General features: G+C 49.3%; 1 protein-coding gene and 1 long non-coding RNA gene across 5 annotated transcripts; one reads left to right on the top strand and one right to left on the bottom strand.

Annotated features, from left to right (window-relative positions):
* Nucleotides 1–613: 613 nt before the first annotated feature.
* Nucleotides 614–27982, bottom strand: Axl (AXL receptor tyrosine kinase). Of its 4 annotated transcripts, XM_063252801.1 has the most exons (21): nt 27463–27982; nt 26182–26407; nt 25777–25877; nt 24923–25099; nt 20831–20911; nt 20576–20691; nt 16593–16803; nt 16154–16293; nt 15414–15564; nt 15172–15198; nt 13529–13661; nt 13149–13240; nt 10808–10903; nt 10596–10673; nt 8648–8740; nt 8103–8224; nt 7392–7501; nt 5140–5299; nt 4463–4599; nt 3479–3536; nt 2306–2618 (listed from the first exon to the last, which is right to left on the bottom strand). In XM_063252801.1, the coding sequence occupies exons 1-21, from the start codon at nt 27524–27526 to the stop codon at nt 2502–2504; spliced, it is 2490 nt and encodes an 829-aa protein (XP_063108871.1). In that variant the 5' UTR covers nt 27527–27982; the 3' UTR covers nt 2306–2501. The 4 variants fall into 4 exon arrangements, with proteins under 4 accessions (XP_005000034.1, XP_063108872.1, XP_005000035.1 ...); XM_004999977.4 differs by lacking the exon at nt 3479–3536 and having other exon boundaries at nt 614–2618; nt 27463–27981; XM_063252802.1 differs by lacking the exons at nt 3479–3536; nt 27463–27982 and adding an exon at nt 27180–27324 and having other exon boundaries at nt 614–2618.
* LOC106029024 (uncharacterized) lies at nt 2496–3435 on the top strand. Its single transcript, XR_001202660.2, has 2 exons — nt 2496–2638; nt 3206–3435. It is a non-coding gene; the product is annotated as an uncharacterized LOC106029024 (long non-coding RNA).

Genomic DNA, 27982 nt, shown 5'->3' with positions numbered 1-27982 from the left:
TTCCCAGGAGCCGCCACTGGGGGGCGTTCGGGCGCTGCCGAGGGTTCTTCCATCAGCTGCCGGACACACCCAGGAACAAGTGTGAAAAAGCCTGAGGGACTCCTTGTGGGTCTGTGTATTGACAGTTCCATGCCTGTTTCCGTGTGAGTCTAAACGTTTGTATGTGTGTGTGTGTGAAGACCTGTCGTACTCTATGTCTCTGTGTGTGTTACTTTATTTTGCATCCTCGTTTCTCAAGTTTCTTCCTATTCTTGTGCGTATCTGTGCATGTTTGTAAATAAATTTGTGTTTATTTCTGTTGCTTTATGAGTTCGTTTCTTTGTTCTTGTGACCAGATGTCACAAGAGCATGTAGATTAATTCATGTGTCTTGTTACTTTGCTGTGTGACGCTGCGAATATATATCTGCCTATTCTTTTTTTTTTGTTGTTCTGGGATTGAACTCATGACCTTGCACTTGCCAGGCAGGCGCGCGCATGTGCCTCTGAGCTAAATCCCTGATCTTATCTGCCTATTCTTGACTAGAGTTTTCTGAGTGTGAATTTCTTAGCTTATGGGTGTTTTTGTCTATTGGTATGTTGATTTTTACCCTCTCTAGTGAGAATTTCCAGAGCTCATCAAACCCTTTTATTAATAGGAAGCCAGTTTGCCAGGGGAAAGAGTTCATTGTGGCTGAATGGTAACAAGAGGAGACAGAATAGTGAAAGACAAAATTTTATATGACCAGAGTCCCTATAGAGGCACCAAAGTCCACATTTTGTACAGGGAGGATGAGGGACTGGCTCAAGAGGGCAGCGAGGCCCAAAGGAGGGAGATGGTCTCTTCCCTGGAGGGAAAGGAGGCATCCCTAGTTGCATTGCACAGGCTTGAGGGGGGCACAACCCCACATGAGGTGGAAAAAAAAGCATAGATGGCTAAGAAGAAACCAGTTGTAACCTTTGGGTTAGAACTGTGGATTTGTACCTACTGTTGTAAATGTGTAGAAGATTTGGATCTTAACCTTATAGTGCTTAGCACTATAATCCGATCTTTAATTATAATCCTAGAAATGCAGAGTACAGCATAGAACCTAGAGATGCCCAGCATTAGAAATGATGAGAATTTTTGTGTCTAGTTAGTCATGATTATGAGTGTCTTATAATTTAGATGCTTGGGATCTAGAATTTTGGGTCACTGGAATCTTACAGTGCCTTGAAACATAAAACAGGCCAACATTAGAATCTTAGAGTTTAATAATCTAGAGTCTTGGGGCATATGACCTAGAATTTTACAGAATCTAGGTTCTTAAATTAAGTTTTAGAATAAACATCTTAGAACATTAGACCTTAGAATCGCCATCTTTAGACTCCTAGAACTTTTGACTTGAAGATTGTAGAATCTTTCAAATCCAGGATCTCATACAAAAGGATCTGACTGTAATTAGGATTTTAAAACTTGAGAAAAAAAAATCTGAAGGCTTGTGATGAACATTCTTATAACCAGGATATGTAGACTCAGAGAGCCTTTAACCATCAAATTTTAGAACAGTAGGCTTTAGAGCCTCCATGTCTAGAATGGTAGAATCTTCAGAATTATAAAATCTAAAGTCTTTGCCCTAGGGATTCTGAACTCTAGAAAAATAAAAATCTAGACTCATGGAGTCTTAAATTCTAGAACTAGAATCTTTAGCTTTAAACCTAGACTCTTGGGCCCTTATCAAGAATTTTAGCACACCTGTGGTCCCAGCTACTTGGGAGGCTGAGGCGGAAGGTCACTTGAACCTAGGAGTCCACAGCAGCTTGGGTATGGAACCACAGCACTTTAGAATTAGGGACTGGGATTTCAGTTCCTTGGAACCAAAGATTACTAACAACTTTGATATAGACTGTTTAGGCCTTAGAATCTAGATCTGGAGGACTCTTAGAAATAGCATGCCAGTCATATCTTTGTTTTGAGACAAAGTCTCACTATATAGCTCAGGCTAGCCTACAACTGTCTATGTTGCCCTGGCTGGCCTTAAACCTGGCAGTCCTTCTGCCTCAGCCTCCTGAGTACTAGGATTGCAGGTCTGCACCACCATGCTCAGTGCAGCCACTTCTTATTATGGAGGACGATGCTGTGATGCAGAGAAGGGGAAGGCTTTGTCTGGGATGAAGGTGGGAAGGGTAGAAGATAAGGCTATAGCTGGGGACAGGCCTGGAGTGGGGAAGTTGGAGTGGGGGATGAGGTTTCCCCAGTGGCAGTGGCTAGCTTGGATCCTGAGAGGGAATCCCAGGTGGAGGGTTGTCTCAGGCTCCTTCCTCCTGCCCTGGGGGTGCTGGGGAGCCCCGGTCAGCAGACATAGTGGGGCCAGGAGCTGTAGAAGGGCAAAGGACATAGCGTCCAGCAGGATGGACCTCAGCTGCCGTGAGGCAGCTGCAGGAATCTTTAGGGTCAGGCTGGGTTGGGGGGTCAGCTCCCCCCACAGCTCCAAGGGCTTCAGGATGACCTCTGCCCTCATCCATGTTGACATAGAGGATTTCATCAGGCTCCTGGGCAGGAGGCAGGGCCTTCAGTGTATTCTCCAAGTCTTCCCGAAGCTCTGTAAAACTTGGCCGGTCTCGGGGGTTCAGCTCCCAACACCGGGACATCAGGATATACCTAAGGCAACAAAGTGAAAGGTAAGAGACTGATCAGGGGCTCAGAAGGGAGCATTCTGGCAGTTGGGAGATATTTTAGGACATTTGGAAGCTGGGGGTTGGAGGGAACCTCAAGAATTGGAGACCCTAAGGGTATTCTCAAGAGTTTCTGGGGGAGCCTTGGGAAACCCAGGAACTAGCAAGAGCTCTCTGCATCTGTGGTGCTGTTCTAACAATGATTTGTTAGAGTAGATCTTCCCAAAGTGACCTTCAGAACTAAAGCCAGCATCAAAGCTAGCATAAAGACAGGCTTTAAAATAGGTCCATAAGATTTTTGCCTTTCGTCATTATTATTTTTTTTTTTTTGAGACAGGGTCTCTGTAAATTGCCCAGGCTGGCCTTAAATTTTCAGGCCTCCTGCCTCAGTGTCCCAGGTGCCACCATGCCTGGCTAGTCCATAAAGTTGATGATGCTCCTCTATTCAAAAAATGGAGCCTAAGGTCCTTCTCTTGAGTGTGGATAGAATTTCATTTCAACAGAAGTGAAGGTGTGTGCAATTCTGAGTCTAGGTCATAAAAGGCATTACAGCTTCCTCCTCGAACTTTCTAGGTTCACCATGCTGTGGGGAAGCTCAAACAGTACTACAGAAGGGTCCATATGGTGAAGGGCCCTTGAAAGCAATCTCCCAGTCCCAGGTCTTCAGATGACTGCAGCTCAGCTGACATCTTGAACTGTCATCTCATTGGAGAACCCAAGACAGAATCACTTGACTAAATGGTTCACAGACTCCTGACTTTTTGCAACTGTATGAGCAAATAAATGTTTCTTGTGTTAAGCTACTTGATTTTGAGGTCTAGATAACTAATATAGCAACTGTCCAACCTTTGTTAATGACATCCTCCTGATAGGCCTTGATAGTGACATGAATGTATTCTTGTGCCTGTAATAAGAATCAAATTAGTTATATGCAAAGCATCTAAGAAAACTGTTTTCTAGTAAATTCTATAAAAATCAGCTGTAAATGTGGGCATGGTGGCATGCACCTGTAATCCCAGCATGCTGGGAGACTGGAGCAGCAGAACCTCAAGTTTGAGCACAGTCTGGGCAACTTAGTGACTGAGTGGGATTCTGTTTCAAAATAAAAATTAAAAGGGCTGGGGCTATTGCTCAGTGTGAAGGCTCTGGATTCAACCTTTAGTACCACAACACAACACAAAACAGCTAGCATACATATAGACCAGTATTCCTGCTTCCCTCAGACTTGTGAATACCCAAGGGGAACATGGGGAGACTAAAGCCTCAGGCTGTCTCCTCTTGACCCAAGTAACACCCTCTATCTACCCTCCAAGGGCTGGCTAAATGTCATGCCCTTTTCTACACATCGTGATACAGCAAAGGTTGATAGGCTCGTCCTAAAGGGTTCCTGCAAACAGCTCCGGAGAATCTGGAATCAAGAAAACAGACGGGAGGGTTGTGCAGAGGGTCCCCAGCGTTAAGACACATCAAGATGAAGTATGGGGTGATGGGAACGAATTACAAGTCTTCCACACTGGGGGTCCCAGAGACAGGACCATCAAGGAAGATCACGTAGTTGTTCACTACTAAAGGATAACTGGCTGAGGAGGAGGGAAAGATTTAGCCTGCAGTTCATGCAGGACAATGCAGGACAGGCTTTTGTTAGCTAATTGCACCCCACTGGCTGCCTAGGAATGGTCATATCGGGAGCCCTGGTAAAGGGGCAAGAGGGCTGCTGAACATTTTGAGGGATTCCACACAGGGTCCTGGAGATGTGAGGGCCATGTGTGGGTGCTCAGAACTTTGTGGGGTGGATTTGGGGGTGAGGAGGCAGGTTCAAAAGGTCCTCACAGGCCATCCAGACAGTCCACAGGCTGCTTCAGGCGATTCCCCTGGCGCAGGTAGTCATAAATCTCACTGTTCTCCACTCCGGGATATGGTGTTTGGCCTCGTGTGGCGATCTCCCACATTGTCACCCCAAAGGACCACTGAGAGCAGCAGAGAGGGAGAATTAGAGTCTCTCCTACACAAAGACACCTGGCCCTCACAGGTTCACATGTGCGCTCACACTCTGGTGCATATGTTCACAGCCATCACAGTAGGTACATCACAGGTGTTTGTAGAAATATTCTGACACAGGTACACACACCTATGGGTGACCTTTGTGGGTGAAGAGACATGAGTATCCAGGAATATATTCACATTCTTCAATATAGTCACATACTTCATGGCTGCTGCATACCATGTACAAGTGTGGGCACATGCATGCATGGTCCCCACAGCTTCTCCTAACCTAGACTGTGCACACTGCTACCATGTACCTGAAAGTCTGTATGCATCCCTGGTATGTACACACTGCTGTTCAAAGATGCCCACCACGTCTCCAAGTGTGCCCAGACCACATAGGTTCCTGCTCAGGGAAGCCCACATGTTCCTGGGTGCCCTGCACCTGCAGCCACCTGGGAATGATATGAGATAGGCTACTCCCACCCCCTGTAGTGCCCTGTTCTTGGTGGAGGTGCATGTACCACGTCACTTTTGCTGGTGTAGACACGGTCGGCTAGGCTCTCAATGGCGATCCACTTAACCGGCATCTTGGCAATGCGACCCTGGCGATAGTAGTCCCCATTGTAGATCTTCTTGGAGAGCCCAAAGTCTGCCACACACACGGACATGTTCTCGTTCAGCCTGTCCAGATTGGGGGAGGAATGGAATCAGGGCACTGGTAGCCTCCTCCAGCAAGTCGGCATGGGTTCTCCAACAGGCGTCTACCTCCTTCCCTCACTGTCCTGCCTGGGGCTGGGATCTGTTCCCTGTACCCTCACCCAGCCCCAGAAGGAACTGTTTTACTTCTTGTTCCGTCTGTAAAGTGAGGGTGGGACCAAGGGCTTCTAACAGCCTTCCCAGCTGTGGCTTTTTGCCAAATTCTTGAACTGTATGATATACACACACATTCTGTGTTTACTGTCTATAGGATATAAATGTGAACATTAATGTGCACAGATAATAAGTGAATTTGAATTTGCACAAACATACCCATGTGTCCTAGACCCAGATTAGGAAACACATCTTAAATGAAGGACTTTCTACAAGACTTGGCTCATCCAAAAGAATAGGTCATAAAAATATAAAAAGGTGGTGTTGTGTGGAGGCTACTCTAAATTAAAATAGCCTGAAGGGATATAACAACCAAGTGCAATTTGGAAATTCTCATTAGGTCCTAGTTTGGGGGAAATTAAATACAAAAGACAATTTGGAGTACAACTGGAAGAATCCAATGTGGGTTGGATTGTTGCACAATCTTGACTAAATTCCTCAGGTGTGATAAATGGATTGTGATAGAGCAGAAGAAAATCCTTATTCTTAGAGCTTCCTACTTAAGATTTAGGGGTGAAGTGACCACTGATTGAATCCTTGATTGGTTACTCCGGAAATCAGATGTGTTCCTATAGAAAGAACTTAAAGTCAGATTCTCAATGCACCTATCAAGAATGAAGAGAATGGATGATCTCAAACAATGACAGCAAAATTCTTCAGCTATACTGAGTTGTCAAATGTTTTTACATTGAAGGCAATAGCAGACCTAACTGCAATCTCACCCAGTTCGTAAAAATCTCAATTGTGGGATTATAGAATTCTGATGGTGATACATAAGAAAAGGTAAGCAAACAGAGGCTCTATTTTAACAATTGACAGGAACTTTTAATAGGAGGGAAGACCTACAACTTCATTTTGGTGAAATCTTCTTCACCAGAAGGCCCCCTTTTATCACATAAGGAGCCAGGTAAATTAGAAGATCTGAAAAGGTCAACTGGAGACCTTGATCTTCCATGTACTCCACAAATCTTTTTTTAATTCATTCATAATACTATCAATCTCAATAAAGGATTTCTAGTTCCTGTTAGTTAAAAATAAAGCCCTGACATATTTTTATTCTTTCAAGACAAACAAACAAACAAACAAACAAACATTTAGGGAAGAAGTATGATTTCAGTAACTTGCAAATGGCTGAGGGGAGAGAGGAAAATAGAAACGTGGCAAAATGTCAACAAGGGTGCTCAGTATATGATTCTCTCAACTTCTTTAGCATTGCAACTTCTCAAAATAAAAAGTTGACAGGAAAAAAATTTTCCATTTCCGTATTTCTGAGAGTTCTGAACACTGATGCTGTTGCAGAGAATTACTCAATTCTCTAGCTATGATTTCTATGAGTCTGACATCTCGAGACTAACAGCGGGGTGGGGGAGTACTGTGGATTGAACTTAGAATCTTTGCCTTGAGCCACATTTCCAAATATTCTTTTTTATTTTGAGACAGGATGTCACTAAAACACTAAGTTGCTCAGGGTGGGCTCAAACTAGCAATCTACCTGCCTCAGTTTCCCAGTGTGCTGGGATTACAGCTGTGTGTCGCAGAATTAATATTCTAAACTTGTGGTTCCACTCTCTGTATCTTTCCCTTATCCCTGACTCTCTCAGTAGGAGAAGGCACTCAGCACACTGCAGATAGAAATGAGACTCACATGTCACCACTGTCAGTCACTTTTGTCCCTCTGCTTACCTCTTAGTGTGCAGTGAGATATCCCCTACCCCATGCCTTCTCCCTCCACATCCAAATACTGTTTCAAGCTCTCAGTCCAGGGCCCCTTCCTCCAGAACGCTTTCCCAGACTCCCTTGCTGATCTTTCTAGCCCAGTCCCAAGTTCTGACCTCTCCTTAAGAGTCCAGCTTCCCTATCATCCTGGAAAGGAGAGAGGGATTCCAGAAGGCTTGGCACTCACATGCAGTTCCTGGCAGCCAGGTCCCGGTGTATGAATCTCTTAGTACTCAGGTACTCCATGCCACTGGCAATGTCTGTCATGAACTTTACCAGCATCTGAGTGGGCAGGAACTGAACGCCAAGGCAAGGAGGAATAAAGATCTTCAGAATCTCCAACGTCCATCCCTCCTCACTTTTTTCTTCCCCTACTGTGTTTGTCTAGCTCTGCCTGCAGTGATTTCCAGTGACTCTGAGAATTAAATCCAACCCCCTTCCATACCCTATAAGGCCTTTCTCTCTGATTAATCTCCTACCTCCCTTGCCCTTGCTATGTATCCCAGCCAGGGGCCTCCTTTTTGGTCTTCTGACAGCATGCTTGTTCTCACTTCTGCTCTTCTGCGACCCTGGCTCAGATTGTGTCCTGTCTGGGTCCCCACATCCCACCAGCTGGCTCCTCCTTCAAGGGCACCTCCTCAGTGAGGCCTTCTCTGTTCACCCAGACTAATTCCTTGTCTCCTTATCATTCATCCTGTATTTCCTTCCCAGCACTTAAATGACCTTGTTTATGTATTCATCAGCCTGGTTATTGCCTGGTTCCCTCTGCTGGAAGACAGGCTCCATGAGAACAAGTTTAGGGTCACAAGAACCTCTCCCTCACCCCCAGTCTGACAGTGCTGGGTATCTGATATATGCTCACTTAGTATTTGTGGACCTACAATGAAATGTGCCTCACCACTGGCTGGTCCCCAAGCCGAGAGTAGAGGAGGAAACTGTGTAGGTCTCCATGCTTCATGAATGGTAAGATGACCACAGGTGCTGGGAAGCCCTCTCGTTCAGAACCCTGGAAACAGACACCTGAACGCCCCCAGCCGCCAGTTCATACCCAGCTGGGCAGAAGGGGAAGCCAAGCTCCCTCCCAGCCAGACTTAGCCTCTTATCCTCCCTCCCTTTCAGATCTGACTCCCACAGAGCTGTGTGTGTGTGTGTGTGTGTGTGTGTGTGTGTGTGTGTGTGTGTGTGTGTGATGGGGGCAAGGGTGGAGCTTCAGAGAAGTCATTTCTAGCAGACTTCCCAGGGATGCTTCCGGAGCCCTCCTGGGGACCTCAGCTATTTCTGGGAATGGTCAGAGGTCACATTCCAAGTTGAGGGAGAAGAGGAGGGGGAACTTGCTGATCTTGAAGAGGGGAGCAGGGAGCCTGAACAACTGATTGATCATCCCAGTGCTATAAGGAGGGCTCTTTCCTCAGGTGTGGCCTTTGGGAATCCGTCCCCCCTCACCGATAAGCCGCATGACGTTGGGGTGGTCGAATTCCTTCATGCAGACAGCTTCACTCAGGAAGTCTTCCAGCTCTGATCTGGTGCAGATGGCAACTTGGGGGAAGGAGGAAGGTGGACAAAGAGGAAAAGAGGGGAGGGGGCTTTCCTTTTTCCTCTTCCTCTCTACCTCTGTCATCATCATTATCAAGCATGATTATTAAACTGGCCCTTGTGGCATGCACTTAAAATCCCAGCACTCTCTGTGAGGCTAACGTACCACTTAATGATTTAGTGAGACCCTGTTTTAAAATAAAAAAAACTCAGTGTAAAGGCCCCAAATTTAATCCCTGGTACTGAAAAGACAAACAAAAAGGTTAGTAAATATCAGCTGCTATACTTTAGAGCTTTACTTATATTAACTCATTTAATCACCTAAGGTGCTTCAATTATGAAGCATCAACTATTATTTCTTTCTTTCTTTTTAGTTTTCTGAGGTAAGATCTTGCTGTGTAGCTCAGGCTGGCCTTGAACTCACTATGTGGCTCAGCCTGGCCTCAAACTTGCAGCTAGATGAATAAGCAGAGTTGAATGCCAGGCCATCTGGCTCTGGGGACCATGTGCTCACTATCATGCTGGCTGCTTCCCAGCGCTTTTGGAATAGCTGGGGGCACCCAGGTGATGATTAAGATCCCATTTTACAGCTCAGGACACTGGTTCATAGGGTCGAAGTAACCTGCTTGGGGTCACATGGCTGGGCTTAAAATCTAGGCTGAGAACACAACCTGATATGCAAGGCTGTGCAGTGATGACTCCACAGCCCAAGATTAATTTTCTTTGCTTTCCTTTTTTCAGTTCTGGGAATTGGGTCCAGGGCCTTCACATTGAGCTCCATCTCCAGCTCATTTTTAGTTTTTTTTGGACAGGTTCTCGCCTCTTTGCTAAGTTGCTTAAGTTAGTTTTGAACTTGTCATCTTTCTGCTTCAGCTTCCAAGAATACTGGGATTAAAGACCTGTACCAAGTTTTTAAGTCATAGAATTCAGCAAGGGTAATTTCTGTCACCTCCAGCCTCAGCCTGAACCTCTTACGCTTCTACTTCTCTATTTAGAAAGGACTTGGCCCTGGGCTTTCCATGCTATGTGAGTCTGGACTGGCTCTCACCCTGTCTGATGATATACATAAGGTAGCAGTAGTGCACATTAACTTCATCTCCAGCATTAAGTACTTTGTCTCACAAGAGCGCTAAGAGGTAGGGACAGTATGAGCAATTTTCTTTTCCAGACAAGGGAAGGAAGGCTCAGGGAGGGAAAATCACTTGCTTGAGCTCCCAAGCAAAAGTAAAGCTTGGTAAATGAAGCCAGATGTGCCTCATTCTGGACCTACCCCTGCTCTATTATGCATCACAAGGGGTTGGCTTCTGAAAACTACATTTCCCACGACCCCCCCCCCCCATAATGGTTCCCTTTTGGACTTTGCCAATGGTAGGCAAGATGAGAGACTGACGGGTGGGAAAGAGGAAGGGAGAAACTAGGCTATTTCACTCCCTTTTTGCTTCTCCAATTGTTTTGGCATGGTTAAACATCCCTTGTGTTCTAGCTCCCATTAGGAGGTCCTAGCTTTATGTTTCTAGCTTCCATCAAATGTTCCTGGCAATGGTAGCACCACTTCCTTCCTCTTTCTGCAGGCCTAGGGCTGGCAGAGATTTCCTACTGCTGCTAGCATTTCAGGTTCACACTGTCCGGGGTGTTCCTTCAGTCCTTCCTCCACCATGACACTAATCTCTCTGTATTCAATTCGTCCATTGAAGTACCTGGCATGGGCTCCATTTCCCAGTTGGAAACACTGGCATTTTATGCTATGGCCAATTTATCACTAATTTATGCTCACCTGCCTCTCTGGGGCATAGGCAGGGGGTTTGGGTAAGGGATGGGGGTCCGCTATGTGTGTGCAAGCATGCATAGACTCACTCACTCTTCATTGTCTTCACAGCCACCTTAAGGATGGAGTCGTCCTGGTTCAGCTGGCCCTCCATCACAGCTCCAAACTCTCCTATAGAGGGCAGAAGGGAGACACTGACCTGGAGGGGTGGGCATTTCAACCATAATTCCTGTTGTTGAATGACAGTGGAGAAGGGAAAGGCTTCAGGGTTCAGGAGGATAGGTGCTGTTTGCGGGGAAACTCACCTTCCCCCAGTGTCTTCCCCAGAGCCACCTTGTGCCGGTCCACCATCACATCCCGAAGCTTTTCCTTCAGCTCTTCGCTGATGCCCAGGCTGTTCACTGCAGGTAGGATGAACAGAGCCATTGGGTGGGGATGACATTCAGGTGATACTTGCCAGCAGGGTATACCCATTGTTGAAGCACCGAACTACTTCCACATTAGCTATTACCCCAAACATCCTAGCACCCCAATCCTACTTTCTTCTCTGGACCCCTAAATTTCCCACCACAGTAGTAATTACAGCATTAAAGCCTAGGCAAACTCTCGCTCCCATGTATGCTCTGATTGGTCAGCACCCTGCTGTACCAGTTGTTAAAACTGTTTTGGTTTTTTTGGTACTGGGGATCAAACTCATGACTGGCGTCCTTGCAAGGAAGGTGCTTTTGCCACTGAGCTAAATCCCTGGCCCTATTTTGTTTTGTTTTATTTTTTTAAGAGAGGAGTTTGAAATGTTTAAGGAAGTGAAATGCTAACTATCCTGACTTGATTATTTTACACTATATACATTTATCGAATTGTTCCCTTATATTCCATAAATATGTGCAATTATTATGGATCAATTACAACATAAATAAATCCTCATGTAAAAGGCAGCATAGCAGATACTATATTTGGCCAAATTTATGAGACATGAAAATGTTACACTGATACTGAAATTATTTCTTCTTATTGAAGTGCAATCAGCACAAACTGTGAACAGCAGCTCAATGGATTTTCACAGACCCACTGTAAAATGCACTGTGAATCTGAGTGTAAAACTAGTACCCATGTCAATAGCAGCACATGCCCCAAGAGGAATAACCTCTGTCTTGACCTCTCTTCCAATAGGTCAGTTTTCTCTGCTTTGAATGTTATAGAATTAGAATCATACAGCATGTTTTCTCTTGTGCCTGCTTTTTTTTGACTCAGCCCAGTGTCTACAAGATAGCTGTTGTGTACTTATGACACACAGTCAGAATGTATGTATTCATTTTCATTACTGGGTAGTGACAATTCCCAAACTTGTTGACCCTGTTACACTGTAAGAATTCATTGAAGACTATGAAGAGTTTTTAATGTGAATTTTAGGTAGACATAGCTAGATCTAGATTTGTTCTGCATTTAAAATTGAAACAGATTTTAAAACGCCAGAATACACAAGCACATGTTCGATCCATCAGTGATTCATGATACCATCACAGGTCCAGGAGCCTCAGGAAAACTTCCTTGGAGGCTCATGAGAGAAGGAGTGTGCAATAGTGCAACTAAGGTCTTGATATTATTACAAAAATAGTTTTGACCCCACAGGCCCCCTGTTAAGGTCTTAGGGACCCCAGGAGACCAGGCTCACACTTTGGGAACTGTTACTGTATATTATTTTGTTAAATCACTGTGACCTCCTTGCCGTTTCTTCTTCCTTTTCTGAAATAAATGTCTTTTGCAGACCTTTTCAAAACCCTCTGGGAATCCTGGAAGCCTTCTTGCTGTGTACTAGATCAAGACCTAGCTCTGTCCCTTTTCCTTCTGGATTTCAGTTTTCGTAATTAGAGAGTTAAGTGGGTGGTCCCTGAGTTCTCTCCTTATTTGGGACCTTCCGTGACTCTATAGTTCTCAAACAGACAGTCTATGGCTCTAAGATTCTGACTTTCAAAATTATGAGTCTATTGTACTGAGCACATCATTTTTCATGCCAAGATTGATTCTCTTTCTAACATTCTATTACTCTACAGACTTCAGGGCAGCTCTCCGGGGTTCAGATCTTAGCTAACCAACCTGCAGGTTGTATAGCCTTCAGCAAATTACATAACTGAACTACTTTATCCCTCAGTGTCCTCATCTTTGAAGTGAGGTGGCTAAAAAGGACTCATAAAAATACAAATGGTAGCACAAAAACAAAAGAAAACAAACAAACGAAAGCACTGTGTTCTTGGATGGTTGTAGGGACCAAATGAAGTGATAATGTAGGGTGTTTAGAATACAGCCTGTCACATAGGAAGAGCAGGGTTGGCCAGCATCCCGTCATCATCACCCACTCTTATTATCATGTATCACCACTACCACTATAATATCTCATGTCAACATCATCTTCTTCATTATTACCTTGTTCCAAGATCTTACAGATCTGAAGTTCAGTGTATCTAAGACTTGCTGTGACTAACATTCTATTATCCTAAAGTTCTGTGCTGTTTCAGTTTCATTGTTTCTGGGGACATCAATTCTAATATCCAAAGGCCTTCAGAAACTTTTGTCTCATGCATCTATGGAAGCCCAGCAGGCCTAATTTTCTTCCCCAGACCAGTCCAGGGAGGTACAGGGCTCACTTACAAGTGGCTTCAGTGGTCCGGCGGCTGTAGGACTTGCGGACATGGTATCTGACTACCAGTTCACCTCTTTCCACTGTTGGTTCAAACACCTCCCTGGAGGAATGGGGAGAAGATGAGGGCAGGGCAAATCGAGTACAACCCTCTTTCTACCAGTGGTGGATACAGGTACCATCCCAGATCTGAGCCCTGCTGGTGCTCTGCTTCATCATTGCGAACATGCCTAGGATTGCCCCTTCCTGCCCTTCACTCATTTGCCTGGCCTTGCTGTCCTTTCATGATTCTTGGTCACTTCTTCTCCTGAACCAGCCTCCTCACTGGTCTCCCTGCCTCCTGTCTCTTCCTCCCAGTCCACGGATGCCTCTCCATGTTGTTCTAACTTACCCATAGCGGGTCTCCTTTTTCCTCCGGTGGACAAAGAATAGGGCCAAGATGAGGACACAGGCAGCGGCCACAACTGCTCCCAGCAGTACATACCACCAGGGCCATGAGAAGGCAGGAGCTGGGGGTTCACTCACTGTCGGGGTTATGGGGCACAGGTCATGGCTGAGGTTTTGGATCCAGTTCCCTGAGACCCTCGAAGTGATGTGAGAGGGAAGCAAAAAGCATGGCAGAAGTGCAGATGTACTGGCTTTCATATATTCAAGGAAAAACAGGGCAGGGCGTGCAATGGATGTAATACGAGTTAAAGCAGAAAGTGTGAGAGACTTGTAGGTCGGATATCCAAGGAGTGTGTTGTGAGCGTGCAGTGAGTGGAATGGGACGACAGCTGTGTCAGGAATGGATTGTCACTGTGTAAAGAAGGATGGATGAACACGGGATGGGTGTGAGTTAATCAGAAGTAGCATAGGTGCATGTGCATGTGTGTAATGATCATGCAAGGAGGGTGGATTTAGGCATGAAAAAACAGGCGAGGAAGGAAGAGAATCCCTGGAGTGTAGGCTGGAACATGAGGCGTGTGCAACAAACGTGCAAGGAGAGTGGGTCTGGTGGACAAAGGATAAGGAATATCTCCGAGGAGTGTTCAACAAGCACAAGAAGGTTTTCATGAAGTGAGTAATGAAAGTGAGATAGGCGTGCAAAGGGCCCTGATGAGTGTACAGTGTGGCATGGCTGGTGAGGAGTGTGGGGTACGTGAGGATTGGGAGTATCCCGGGGGTTCTAGATACAAGGAGTCAGCAATGAGTTTTAAGGACATAGCTTCAGTGGGCAAGCAGTGTGCAGTGAGTGTGTAAATGATATGAGAAGGGCGGGTGAGGAATGTGGGAACAGTGTGCAAAAAAGGCAGGAGTAGAATGGAGCATGGAAAGCCATGTGTTGAGTGTACAAACATTTCAGGGTGTGTGTGTGCAGAGAGCAGGATGTGTTGGTGTTGGTGAGGGTGAAGGGGTGTTGTCTAAAGAATGTAGGATGTGCAAGCGGAGTTGTAAGGTGTGGGATAGTTGTGTTTTTCAGTGTTTGCAATGTGGAATATACAGTGTGTCCAAGGTGTACAGAATATGCACACAAGTAGTGTGAGTGTGCAATGGGCTTAGGAGGTATGTGTGAGGAGTGAAGGGTTGTAATAGGCTATACGTGAAAAGAGGGTTGGCTGTGTGTGGGGCAAGTAGGTAAAGAAATCTAGGAAGGCACATGAGGGGTGTTTAAGGAGAGTGAGCTGAATTACAAGTAGAGGACAGAAATAGTGTACAATGAGTATGGGAGGAATGTCTGAGAACTGTTGAAAAATTGGTAAGAATACCTGTGAGGAGGACATCCCAATCATCCACCCATTCATTCATCCATCCATCCATCCATCCACCCACCCACCCATCCATCCGCCCACTATCCACTGAGTGCCTACACTGTATTGGGGCTGGATCATTTTAGGCATTTCCGTCAAGGACCACACAAACACAGGAAGTAGAGCATTACAATGATGAGTAAGAGTAGTGCAAAAGGGGTGTGCAGAGACTACACCGTGTGTTGACAAGGCCCTCAGTGGGTACTGAGGAGAGGGAGGAAAGAGGGGGTGCAAAAGCCCTCACCCAGCTGGTGGACTGGCTGTCCTCGCCCTGTGAGGAGAAAGCACAGAGGAGAGACTGCTCAGAGAGGGCAAGATGGGTGTGACCCAAGTGAGTGAGGGAGGGGGGCTCCTGCTAAGGCACAGGCAGGAACAGAGCCGCGGTTTGGGGGAAGCAGAGGTATAGGGAACAAGTCAGGGACACCCAGGAAGAGGTGAGGTCTTCGTGGGGATGGTGAAGGGGGCTCAGCATGGCTCTGTAGTTACCTGGGCGCCAGGGCTCCAGGGGCACCGGCAGGCTCCAGGGCCCGTCCCCAGCAGCAGTGTAGGCTGCCACAGACACGGTCAGGTTAGGCGCGGGCCTGCTCCCCCGCAGTTCCAGGGTCACTTCCCGCTGTAACCTGACATCCATTAGCACCTAAGAGCGGAAGCAGAATCAGGGAGAACCCCAGGCCCCCACATCATAAGCCTGCATCCCTGACCTCCCCTCCTCAGCTCTTCCTTGAAACCTTTGCCTCTTCTTGCACCAGTCACCCCCTGCCTCTTCCTCTCCATCTTCCTCTCCATTTCTCCATCCCCATGCCTGCTGGAACCTGTGGTACCAGGGCAGGGACTATACGAGCCCCCTTCCCCACCTGTCCTCAGTGCTTTAGTGCAGCACTTGGCAGTGGGATTATTTAGTCACCTTGCCAAGCCCCTCCTCACCTCCCACCCTATCTCTCCTTGGGGTATTGCCGGCCCAGGTGTCTTTGTGAAAATTAGGAAAAGCACTCCTTTCTCAAGATGCTATACAGCTGTCTACTGCAAAACTGTTAAAACGAGCACATGTAAATCTACTGAAATGCTTTTGCAGTGGGTCTAAGTAGCTCTTCCCCAGCCCCCTTCTGAATCCTCTAAATTCCCTAGAATATGCAACTGTTTAGTACCCAACCTGCACAACTGTATGTGTCTGCCTTGCCATCTTCCTCTCCCAACCATTCCACCCCAACCCAGCCAGCAGCACCAACCTCAGGTGTGTCCTGGCCTCGATAAGCCAATCGGTATCCTAACAGGGTTCCCTGCAGGGGTGCTTTCGGCTCCTGCCAACGCACGATGGCCTGGCTCCCATTCCGAATGGCGCTAACGTTCTCAGGGGGGCCCAGGGGCACTAGAGGACAGGGGGAAGAGGGGAAGATGGGGAAGCTGGTACCCCATCTCTCTCTGTCCCCCTCCTTTGTTCCCAGGAAGTGGGACTGGGACAGCAGGCACCCTCCTGCAGGCCTCTGTGAGCAGAAGCTCAGGGGAGAGACCTGGGAGGGATGCAGGGAGCAGCATGGATGGGAGGTGTTGGGGAAGGGACTGAAGGGAGGTGAGGCCACATGGGGTAAAGGGGAGTGAGGATGCTGGTGGCATTGATGCAAGCGAGATCCAGCAGGGCAGTGGTGATGCCCTCCACAGCCCCCTTACCTCCCTCTGGTGTCTCCACAGGAAGCCAGTGTGTCCAGGGTGAGGGGCCCTGGCTGCTGGCACACGACACCCGGATGTGATAAGGGGTGTGAGGATGGAGGCTGCCCAACCGAAGCTGGTGAGGGGGCACAGATGCTTGCAGGGTGAGGGGCTCCTCCGGGGGTTCTGGCTCTCCCGTCCAGCTGCCCACCCCATCATCAGACATCACAGCCTGAGGAGAGGAAAGGGCTTGAGGACAGGATTACCTCATAGTTACCCACAACCATAGCAATCTCATGACTCTCAGTGGTGATGTCCTGGCTGTGTGCGTGCGTGCGTGCGTGCGTGTGTGTGTGTGTGTGTGTGTGTGTATGTGTGTGTTGAAACTGCATGTTAGGACAACATGGAAGCCTGAATTTGCGATGCAGGAAAATCATACAGCCATCTGATGTGGCACAGTCAAAAGCCACCTCTAGCAACCCTGTCTTAATCAGTCTCTCTCTCTCTCTCTCATTCCCTTTGCCACAGGGGCTGAACCCAGGACTTTCACATTGAGCTACATCCTCAGCTTTTAAAAATAAATAAATAAACTTTTTTTTGACAGAGTCTGGCTAATTTCTAAACCATCCACGCTGAGATTGACAGTTCTCCTGTGCAGCCTGACAGAGTGCTGGGATTACAGATACGCATCACCATGCCTGGCTGACTTCTTTCTCTCTTTGAGCCTCAGTTTCCCCATTCAGAAAATGGAGGATAGGATGCTCAGTTGCCTTATAGGGTTGTTTAAATGTGTGGGCTGGAAGCCAGGTGGGGTGGGGTGTACATGTAATCCTAGCACTCTGGAAAACAGTGGCAGGAGGGTTGCCAAATTTGACCCAAGGCTGGACACATTGGCTACTTAGCAAAATCTTGTCTCAAAAACAAAAGGTGGGCAGCATGGAGTGAGTGCAGTGTTAAGGCCCTGGATTTAATCTCCAATACTATAAAAACAAACAACCCAGCCAACCACCCCAAACGGTGCCTTTACTGACATCATTCTGAGTCCTTCACAAATCTGAATTCTTTTTCGGAGGAGTTGGGAGGTTGCAAAGCACAAATTCTACTCCCGAGCTGCCCTCTAACTGAATTCAGTTGACTCTTCACATCAATCCCATTGTGCTGTGTGCTAAGTGCTATACTTCTGTGCATTACACTGAGGATCAGATTGATGGAATCCAAAGCCCCAGTTTGTCAGCCAATGAAACGGGAATGTGAATGCCATCCTGCCTCCAAAGCCTCTGCTCTACAATAACAGTACTAGTGCCTGTCATCTGTCCAGAGAGGCAGGGGAGCTTAGTACTAAAGAACATGGATGCTGGGTGTCCTATTCCCCAGGGCTGTGCCTCAGTTTCCCCATCTTTAAAATGGGCCATTGTGGCTTCCTACTCTATAGGGCTCATTTAGAAGGGTACTGGTGCATACAAAGTTTGTGTCATTGTGTGTGTGTGTGTGTGTGTCTGTGTGTGAAGTTGCCTGGAAGGTGTCGAACTGCACACCCTGCACAGAGGCACGGTCTCCCACACCCACTTGCTCCCCAGGATGCGACAACCAGGATGGAGGGGACCACAGCTGTACTACACGGAACCACAACTATACAGTCCACAGCCACACATCTCAGGAGCACTGCTGCCCAGGACTTTGCCTTTACTTTGGGGACCCCAACCATACTGTTACGTGGCATGTTGGCCTGCACAGTATTGGCTGTGTGACAAAAGCTGTTTGTTAGGCAGACTTGGTTTCTTAGGCAGCAACACCTGTAACCCCAGCACTTAAAAGAGGCTGAGGCAGGAGGATATGAAGTTTGAGTCCTGCCAGGGCAACTTAATGAGACTGATGTCAAAGAAGAGAAAAGAAAAGAAAGAACTGGGGAGGTAGCTCACAGCTGAGTACCCATGGTGTCAATCCCTAGGAGTGCTGAGAGAAGAAAGTATAGAGAAGAAGGAGGGAGAGAGAGAGAGAGAGAGAGAGAGAGAGAGAGAGAGAGAGAGACAGAGACAGAGACAGAGAGATTCTTAACTTCTCTGAATCTCAGTTTCTGTCACTGTAAAATAGGTCTCAGAGTCCTACCTGTCAAGGTGTAAACCTTAATGAAACAACGCATGTAAATGGGTTGGCACATCGTAGTCTCAATAGCTAATACATTTTTCTTTTGACACAGAGTCTTGCTATGCAACTCAGACTAGCCTTGAACTCACTATGTAGCCTAGGCTGCCTCAAACTCTCAGCTATCTTCCTGCCTCAGCCTCCTGAGTGCTGGGATTACAAGTGTGCACCACCATAACCAGGAATCCCTAACACTTCCTGAATGCCAGGTGTGTGCCAAGCTTCCTGTCAAACGCATTCTTGGATGAATTCACTGACTTTGCATCATATTCTATGGGCTTGCTTTCCTTTCTCATGCCCACTTTACAGCTGAGGAACAAGCCGAGGCCCAGAGACGTTACATAACTTGCCTAAAGTTGTTGGGCCTCCATGGAGGATGAAGACACCATCACATGACCCAGAGTGAAGGTGGGCAGATGGTGGGTAGTGGGAGGGGATGAGGCCATCTCCGTGCCTGCTCTCTGACCCACAGTGACAGATGGGAAGAGGAACCTCTCTGCCAGTACAAAGGGGAGACGGGTGCAGACAGTGGGCTCATGCCCACTCCCACTTCTCTTTTCCCTGGGACGGCCATCAGCAGGAAGTGAGATCTGGAGAAGGAAGAGGACACACTTCTGCTTTCCTGGGGACCTTTGATGAATGTGGGCAGAGTGCATTTGACGTCTGACCTGCCATCTGAGGTCTCCCGAATCAGGCCAGGCTCTGGGGTTGAATCTTAGCTTTACCCTTCCAGTCTGGGGGTGGGATAGATCCCTTCCCTTCTCTGGGTCTCAGTTCCTTACTTTGCAAAGGGCAAGATGTACAGCTTTGGTCTCCTAAGGCGAAAGTGACAAGCAGATAGGCCCAGGGCACGGAAGTCTAAGAAATTGTTTCTGAGGTTGAGGGAGCTTAGTGTTATGGCAATTGCCTCTCTGTGAGGTCCTGGGCTCCATCCCTAGCACCACCAAAACAAAACGAAACAAAACACAAGAAGACAAGCGCTGTCTAAACACTGGTTCCAAACAGTCTCCATGAGGTCAGCAGTACCCCTGGGATTGGTGAGAGGAGGTTCCACTCTTATCTCTGCTACTTCCTGCCTGTGAGCTTTGGTGAGCTGCTTAACTACTCTGAGCCCTAGTTTCTTCATCTAGAAAATGGGTCTATCCATAGACTGTTCTTCACAAACACATGTGGGAATGTGCAAAAGCCATATACAAAGCCCAGCATACAGCTAATGCTCCATAGCAGTCGGCCATCATGTAGTCCATCTCCATCACAGGCACTGTCCAGTCTTTACCTTCAACTTTCGAATCTCAGAGAACTTCAAACTGCATGTGAGTTTTGTGTTTTTGGAGCTGGGTGATTTATTTTTATCTTTGTGTTTTTCTTGCCCCAGTGTAGGAGCAACTTCGGGGCAGAGGTTGGGTCTAGTAATGAGGAGCCAGTGTGACAGACAGCCATGGCCCTACCCTTACATACACCATAGACCAGCTGGGGTCAGACTTATTCCAGGCAGTGATGACCTAAGTGGTCAGAGCCAAGACACAGAAGGACAAAATTGTGGGTGCCCAGAAATATCACCAGACCCCCTAGACATCTCCTTTGTTCCAGATATTAAGTTTGCTACTGTCCTTTACCTATTTAATCCTCAAACAAGCCAGTCGGTTAGTTGCTACCACCATGCCTATTTATAGATGACAGAATTAAGGCCCATGGAGGCCAAATCACTTCTCAGTTTCATTCAGTTAGCAGGTAGCAGAGTCAGGATGTGAACCCAGAACATCTGGCACAAACCTAGGCTCTGTTATCTCGCAACACACCAATGACTTCAAAGGGCAAGGTAGAAGGCTGAAACTGAGGTGACCCAAGTCGGAGGATCTCACCTGTACAGTGCAGTGAGTGAGGGGGTAGATGCCACTCGGGCCAGGGGTCCAAGCTACCTCCAGTTCTGTGGGCTCTCTGGAAACCAGGTGAAGGTTGTGGGGCCGTTGAGGGAGCACTGTGGACAGATGAGGGGCGTGAGTGACCCTGGGGAACCTGTACCCATAACTCCTTACCCTGCCCTCTGCTTCCCACTCTGGCACCAAGCCCAAGCCCTGCCCTCAGATACCCGGCTTCCCGGACCCCTTTTCCATCACCTGTGATGGTAGCTGTGCGGGATGTGGTGACCCCCTTAGCATTGTGGGCTTCACAGGAGAAAGAAGACGTCTTGGTCAGGCCTAGGGAGTCACACAAGGAAGGAGCCATGTCAGATGGGGGAAGGACAGAGTTCTGGGTTAGGCTGGGCTACCTACCCCCTCATGCCCAGCACAACCAGTGTCAGATCCTGTTCCTAAATATATGGACAGGCCCGTGGGCTCTACCCTTCCTCCACACACAGAATGCAAATAGTGTGCGTATGCACAATCACACACACACACAGTGTGTGTGTGTGTGTGCAGCACGTTCCCACCTGGGAGCTAAGCATTTTAGTTTCCTCTGCTTGGAACAGTCTTCTCACAAATGTCCACATAGCTTGCTCTCGCTCTGCGTGTTTGATCCTCAAAGACACCTCTATTCCTGGCCACCCTGTGTAAATGGGGACCTCTCCTTATCCCTCCACTGTCCTGCTCTGCCTTTTGGCTGGCCTCTTCTCAGCAACCCTGGCATGCTTTCCGAGTGGCTCAGGTGTCCTGTTCATGGTGGTCTCCTGCACTAACAGCTTCAGCTCCAGGGGACAAGAGTCTGTGCTGCTAATGAGCAAATGATTGGTGTGTGTGTAACTGAGTCCTCAGAAGCGTCTCTGGGTGTGTGTCTACAGAAATGTATGAGTGATTCCACAAGCAAGCCAGTTACTGTGTGTGTTGTGAGAACTATTTTGAGTGTACAAGGATGAATTCTGTGTCTCTGCCTCTTGTGTACTTGTACACGTGCCTCTCTGTACTTGTACGCACACAGCTTTGTGTGTGTTGTGCACCTGTGTCACCACCAACACAAAGGTGCACACCAGAGAAAGAAATACAAACACAGACACAGCACACATAGCGGGCACACACACACAACGTGGCCGTGACAGGATGTGAGGGGACCCAGTCTTCAGGCCAATCTTGCATGCCTGCCTGTGCTTGTGCACCCCTGGGACAAAGCCCCAGGGGACCTGTGGCCACCAGCGGCGCTCTGTCAGTGTAGCCTCTGCGTCCCCACCCCTTGGCTCCCTTGGGAGAGCGGCCTTCACCCGCAGACACAAAGTTTCTTTTCGTGGGTCCTGGACCGCGGAGGAGCGGGACAGGGAGAGTTGCCGAGGCCGGAAGGGGGAGGGCAGGGAGGCTCCAGCCTGCCCGGCAGGGCTGCTACCGCCGCAGTTCCCAGCCGAGGTCAGGTGCCGACCCGCAGCCCCCGCGGGGCTGGAACTAGGCGAGCAGCTGGATCGCGTCCAGCCACCTGGCACGTGGGGCCCCGCCAGGGTCACCGCGCTGGAGCGGGCGCCGCGGGCTGGGCAGCCCCGAGTGGAGCGGGAGGGGGTTCTGGAGCCGGGTCCAGTTCCGACCGCAGCATTCCTGCCTCCGCGTGAGTCACCCGCGCCCCCCCCCACTGGGCACTTCCGGCGGGCGGAATTGGTGGCGGGGACCCCCTTTCCCAGCCTCATCAGCTGCACCTTAGTAAAGGGCACAGGAGGGACCAAGGTGTGAGGGACTCCTCCGCAGTGGGCTTTTGCCCCAAGACTGCAGCCACCCGGACTCCAGATGTGCTTTCCAGATGTTCTGCACCACCCAGCCCCATCCGCTCCCCCTCCAAGCTTTTCCAAGGGAACAACAGGGATGGAAGGAGAGAGAGGGCACGCCCTGAGTCAGATAGCGGGACAGACTCAAGAACTGACAGAATTCCTTCACAAGTCACCCCCACACAGAATGAATCACATTTAAACACACAGGGCCCCTTATTAGCACAAACAGACACACAGAAAATGCACCTCTCACTGGGCTACATCAGACTCACAGGGCCTATGCTGTTCTAAACACATAGTGAACACAAATACCCAGTGACTCACTGGTAAGACTCAAAGGCTTGCGCTGGGGCACATATACAGCGATCTATGCATACCCAAACGGGTCCATGTCGGGACACACACACAAACACAACCGGTGTGCAGCAAACACCTCACAACTCGACATATGTTGGAAGCAGAAGTTAACCTCGCTGTATGTTGAAATACACAGGCCACACAGCAAAGGTATGGTGAAATTGAGGGGGACGAAGAGAGATACACCGGGACATAGGAAAGGTAATGTTGACTTGTTCCCACACCAACACATAAACACGTAAACGCACAGCCAAACCCTCCTCGTGGACATGCTCAGGTTGCTTTGTGTCCACTGAGATGCAGACTGGGACAGACACAATCACACAGACACTTGGGCCTGCTTTGGATGCACAAAAAGGGAGACACTTCCAGGAACACACAGGTTGACACAGATGTGCAGGTGCATGCTGATGCGTGGGCTGAGTCGTAGGGTCCACCACTAAGGGGCAGCCATGTCTGATCCACACACACAGAGGGGAGCAGAAGGTGTTGTTGATGCTGTCCTGCTGTGAATCTCAGTCTCTTTCTCTCTTACACACATACCTACTGGGACTTAGATTCTGTGGTGACAGGGTCATATACCAACACTTTTATCCTATGATGTACACACACACACACACACACACACACACACACACACAAGCACATACACAGACACACACTATGAAGACATCCATGGGCATATGTATTTGACAGCTCACAAGAAACATCAACATTTATGGACATGTACTATAGGGAGCAGGATCCCGTACTGGACACACACTGTTAGGTGCACACCTGTGAGCTGACATAATCACCTCCATGGAGACAGAAGGGTGCAAAACAGCCACAAAACCCACTGTCATGTCCCCTGCACTCTTACACAGGGGCAACCCCTATGAACACAGGAACACAGAGAGAGACAGATACAGCCTGACATGGAGTGAGTACACACAGACACAGGCATCCACGATGCTGAGCCTTGCTAAGACACACTTTCTTTGTTGTTGTTGGTACTGAGGATTGAACTCACAACCTCACACTTGCCAGGTAGGCGCTTATGCCATTGAGCTAAATCCTCAGCTCTAAAGTACACTTTCCTACCAAGAGGCTGGTACTGATGGCTACATACACACACAGATCCAAGTGGACCAAGATGTACCTCAAGGACCCTGTGTGTGTCCCTCTGTCACTGCACATCATGTGCAGACTCTCTCACACCTGCACCCCTGTCCCTGGCCCTCTCCCAGGTCCTGTCAGGCTGACTCAAGCCCCATCCATGTCCCTACCAGGCCACTGGAGCCAAGGGCCTGAGTCACCCCTCTGGGGGCCAACATGGTCATCACTGCTTCCTTGCACACTCAGGGTCCCTGGAATGCTGAGAATGTGGGCATGTCCTTTTCCCCCAGGAGACTCCTCTTCAGCCCAGCCAAAGGAGCACCAGATCTAGACTTGGCAAACTAAACTCTTCCGAGTTAAGCAGCCTCCACCGACTAAGCCACCCAGATCTGTGTGCCTCTGTCTCTCCTTCCTCCATAAGGGAAAGCCTTGTGTCCAAGTGACCCTCAGCAAGGCACTGGGTCTGCGCAGTGCAGAAGGGGAGTCTCCCTTAGGAGGGTTTATGTCACCAGGTCTCCTCTCTCCATCTTGGGTCTCTTCTGTAACCTGTCCCATCCGGTGTCTCTTATTCTAACTCTGCAGGATTGTTCTTCTGTCTTCTGTTTATCCTTTCTTTCTACTTTGGGTTGTGATTCCCTTGACAGAGGCTAAGAGAACTCTTCAGGGGAAGAGGTGGCAGGCATCGAGAGAAGAAGGTAGGAAAGTTTGGTTCTGAGGCCCTGTTTGGGTCAAGGGCTTATAAAGGGGCACGAGCCTCACACACTTAGGCCATGGAACAGCTCAGAGGAAGTTTAGGACAAAGAATGCTATTCAGAGAGAGGCTGGGCTAAATGGAGGGAGAGGGGGCAGCAACAGAGGGGGTACAGATAGTGAGAAAGCAATGGAGGGACAGAGAGATGGAGAACAGGGAGACAGAGACAAAACACATGGAGAGAAATGAGGCAAGAGACAGACAGACTCACACAGAGACAGAGGGCAGGGGGACAGAGGGAAGTTCGTGCAGAAGCAGCAGGGAAGGGCCAGACATCCACCTTGCCCGACCTCCTACTCCTGGCCCAAATCCCAGACTCACCTGGAACTTGTAGGCTGCGCTGGGGGCTGTGGTCTGTGGATGGGACCAGGGGAACAGCATCCTGGAGCCAGAGCAGGTCCACTGGTTCTGGTGGTCCCTGGGCCCAGCAGCTCAAGTTGAAAGGTGTGTTAGCGGCCACCATCTTGTCTTCAGGCTCCTCCAGGAAGTAAGGCAGGCCTAAGGGGAGCCCAGTGATAGAGGCTGAGGTCCTCTGGGACCTCCCAACTACGTGAACCGTCACTGGGATGCTGGAGGCTTTGGATATCAATTCTGTAGGGCCTCTGACCTGTTCTCTCTTATGCCTGGTCTCCTGGACATCTGAGTCCCTTTTAGATGTTTGGCTCCTCAAATCTCTATCGTCAGAACACAAGACCCCAATGTATGATTCCTCCCAGCTGGCCCTCCCCATAGATCTGAGCCCCTCATGTCTCTTTTTCACAACTTTGTGACTTGTTATCTCATGTCACTTAGAGGCTGGGGATTTAGCTCAGCAGCATAAGTGCCTGCTTTGCAAGTGCATAGTCGTGAATTCGATCCTGGTACTGATTTAAAGAAAAAAAAAGAAGAAAGAAAGAAATCTCATCTTACTTATGAGGAAAGTGAGGTCCCTGAGGGGAGGGCAGAGAGGGTTAAATCATATGCCTCTGATTCCCAGAAGGTCTTACTCTAGTACCTTGGCCCACAGGACAACCCCCCCCTAAATAACCCCCCAGGACATAGGATGTCCCCAGGTTTTCTCCCCCATAATTATGGACCACAAGCCTCCTGACCCCCTGAGACCTCTGACATTTCTAGGACATTTGTCTTCAGGGGACACCCTGAGTTCTCTAGCACCCTGTGACCTCTGGACTCACCTTCCAGCCCTACATACCCAGGCTGGGACACAAAGTTCTGTCCTCTCAGATGCACAGCACACTGGTACCTTCCGGCATCCACAAGCTGCAGGGAGGAGATGCTAATGGGGCAAGAGGAGGAGGGATGGAGAGGATCTGGGTCAGAGCTGGACCCTGGGAGGGGGCAGCAGAGCTGAAAGAGGGGGACCAGGACCTCATAGGAAGCATGAAGTAGGAACTATTTTTAACTCAGTTTACAGAAGATGAAAATGAAACCCAGAGGTCATGTCATAAGCTCTAAGCTACATGGTCAGCAAATATTCAAGATGGGATTCCAACCCAGGTAAAGCTATGTAGGGGGCGGTGGGGCAGAGACAGAGATGAAGAGATGTTTAGGGTATGGCTGATCAGAAAGAAACTGGACACCTGAGTTGGCTGACCACTTTCCAGTCATCTTGCCAGTCTTCACCCAGGGGCACCTGGACCTGAGTGCTGTCTGCCAGCTCCAAGACCTGTCCATCCCGAAGCCAGTTCACTTCAGCGGGTTCCCCCTGAACCTTGAGCTCACACCTAAGGACCACCGTGATTCCCCTGGAACCCGTGATGTTCCCAGGGCTCTCCACAAAGGGATCATCGATCTCAGCCTGTGCTCCTGCAGGGAAGACAGGAAGCAGTGAGGTTAGGAATCTCCATTTTCCCGGCTCCCCAACTCCACCCTGTCTGTCTGCCCATCAGCTACCCAGACCTGACCAGGCTCTTAGGCCCACATAGTTGTAGAGTGACCTCAGAGAGGGGCAGGGGGTGGAGGCTTGGGGAAGGATGGGAGTCTTCCCAGGGGACAGAGCTCCAGCATCCATCGTCTGTCCATTGGGAAGTAGGCCCACAATCTGGCAGCCTCCCACGCCCTGGATTGCCTGGCAGGGCCAGTGCCTGCCCTTAGGGTCTCTAGAGACTTAACAACAGTTTGGGCTTGTAGATACGGGGAAGAAAAGGGATGGGAAAGACAGAAGAGAAGGAGAAGGAGAGGGAGAAGGAGAGGGAAAGGGAGAGAGAGATGAGGTGAAAGAGAGAAACAGAGATAAAAGAAGAGACAGAAAGAAACATCTAAGATGAGAATTGAAGGGCAGAGTCCCAGAGGGAGACTAGAGGGGAGACTCTTAGCAGAGAGATAGACAGAGACTGGCGGGGGGGGGGGGAGAGCCCTATGGAGACGTTAAGCTGGACGTAGGGGTAGGGATAGAGACAAAGACAGAGACCCTGTTCTCAGAGATGGAACAGACTATGGTAAGGATGGGGGACTGACTGTGACAGGGGAGCCCCAGGCTCCTGAGCACTTCTGACTGCTTGCCTTGGGGCTCCTTTGGAGGAGGGACCCCTCCCACCAGTTCCTCTCCTCAGGACCCAGAATCAAGTCCAGCACCCACCTCTCCCTCATCTGTCTCTCTGCATCCATCTCTTCTGTCTCTGGTGCTCTCAGTTTCTGTTTCTGGTCCTCCTGTTCCTCTCTTTTTCTCCCTCCTGCCTCTGAGTCTCTTTTTCTCTTGCTGTCCCCTTTTCTATGTCCCCTCTGTTGTCCCAAGAAAAGTCTCTAAGCCTGCGGAGCTCCCAACCCCCCCCCCAACACCTGCCAGCCACCCATCTCCTCCCCTCCCCGCTGCCCTTGCCCCTTGGTGGGGGCCCTGCCTCCAAGGAGCCCCTATCACTCACCTTTGGGGGCCACACACCCCCAGCAGCACAGCGCCAAGCACCAGGCCAGTGGAAGCCTGCCCATCCTCAGGCACCGGCGCGCGGTCCGTGCCAAACTTTTCTCCAAAGTTGCTGGGCACGTCGCGGGGGAGGGGGAAGGGACGGGCTGTCCCCAGCCCTCCCCCCCAGCTCCAGGCGCCCCTGATTTGGCAGTGCCTGCCTGGCACAGCAGGGGCCCCTTGGCCGGCTCCGCTAGCTCCTCCGCTGCCACCTTCCCGGCTTCCCTTCCTCCCTCTCTCCCTCCTAGACTTCGGGCAACCCTTTCCCCGCCCAGGCTCTGGCTCCCTCGCTGCCTCCGCCCACCCGGCCTAAGTCCCGGGGGCCACCTGGGCAGTTAGGGGTTAACTCGGGGAGGGGAGGACCAGCCCTGTCTTAAAGGGACCTTGGAGGGAGGTTGGGGAGGAGGAAGGGGATGCCCGTGGCAGCGCCCACTGAGCTTGAAGCTGTGAACCTCTGTGTCTGGCTCGGGGCGCTGTCCCTC

Source organism: Cavia porcellus, unplaced genomic scaffold (assembly GCF_034190915.1).
Source record: "Cavia porcellus strain 051 isolate PalLab524CR breed Dunkin Hartley unplaced genomic scaffold, mCavPor4.1 scaffold_7, whole genome shotgun sequence".
NCBI classification, from domain to species: Eukaryota; Metazoa; Chordata; class Mammalia; order Rodentia; family Caviidae; genus Cavia; species Cavia porcellus.
The sequence above is the reverse complement of the archived record's forward strand: the minus strand, read 5'-3'. Positions and strand labels throughout refer to the sequence as shown.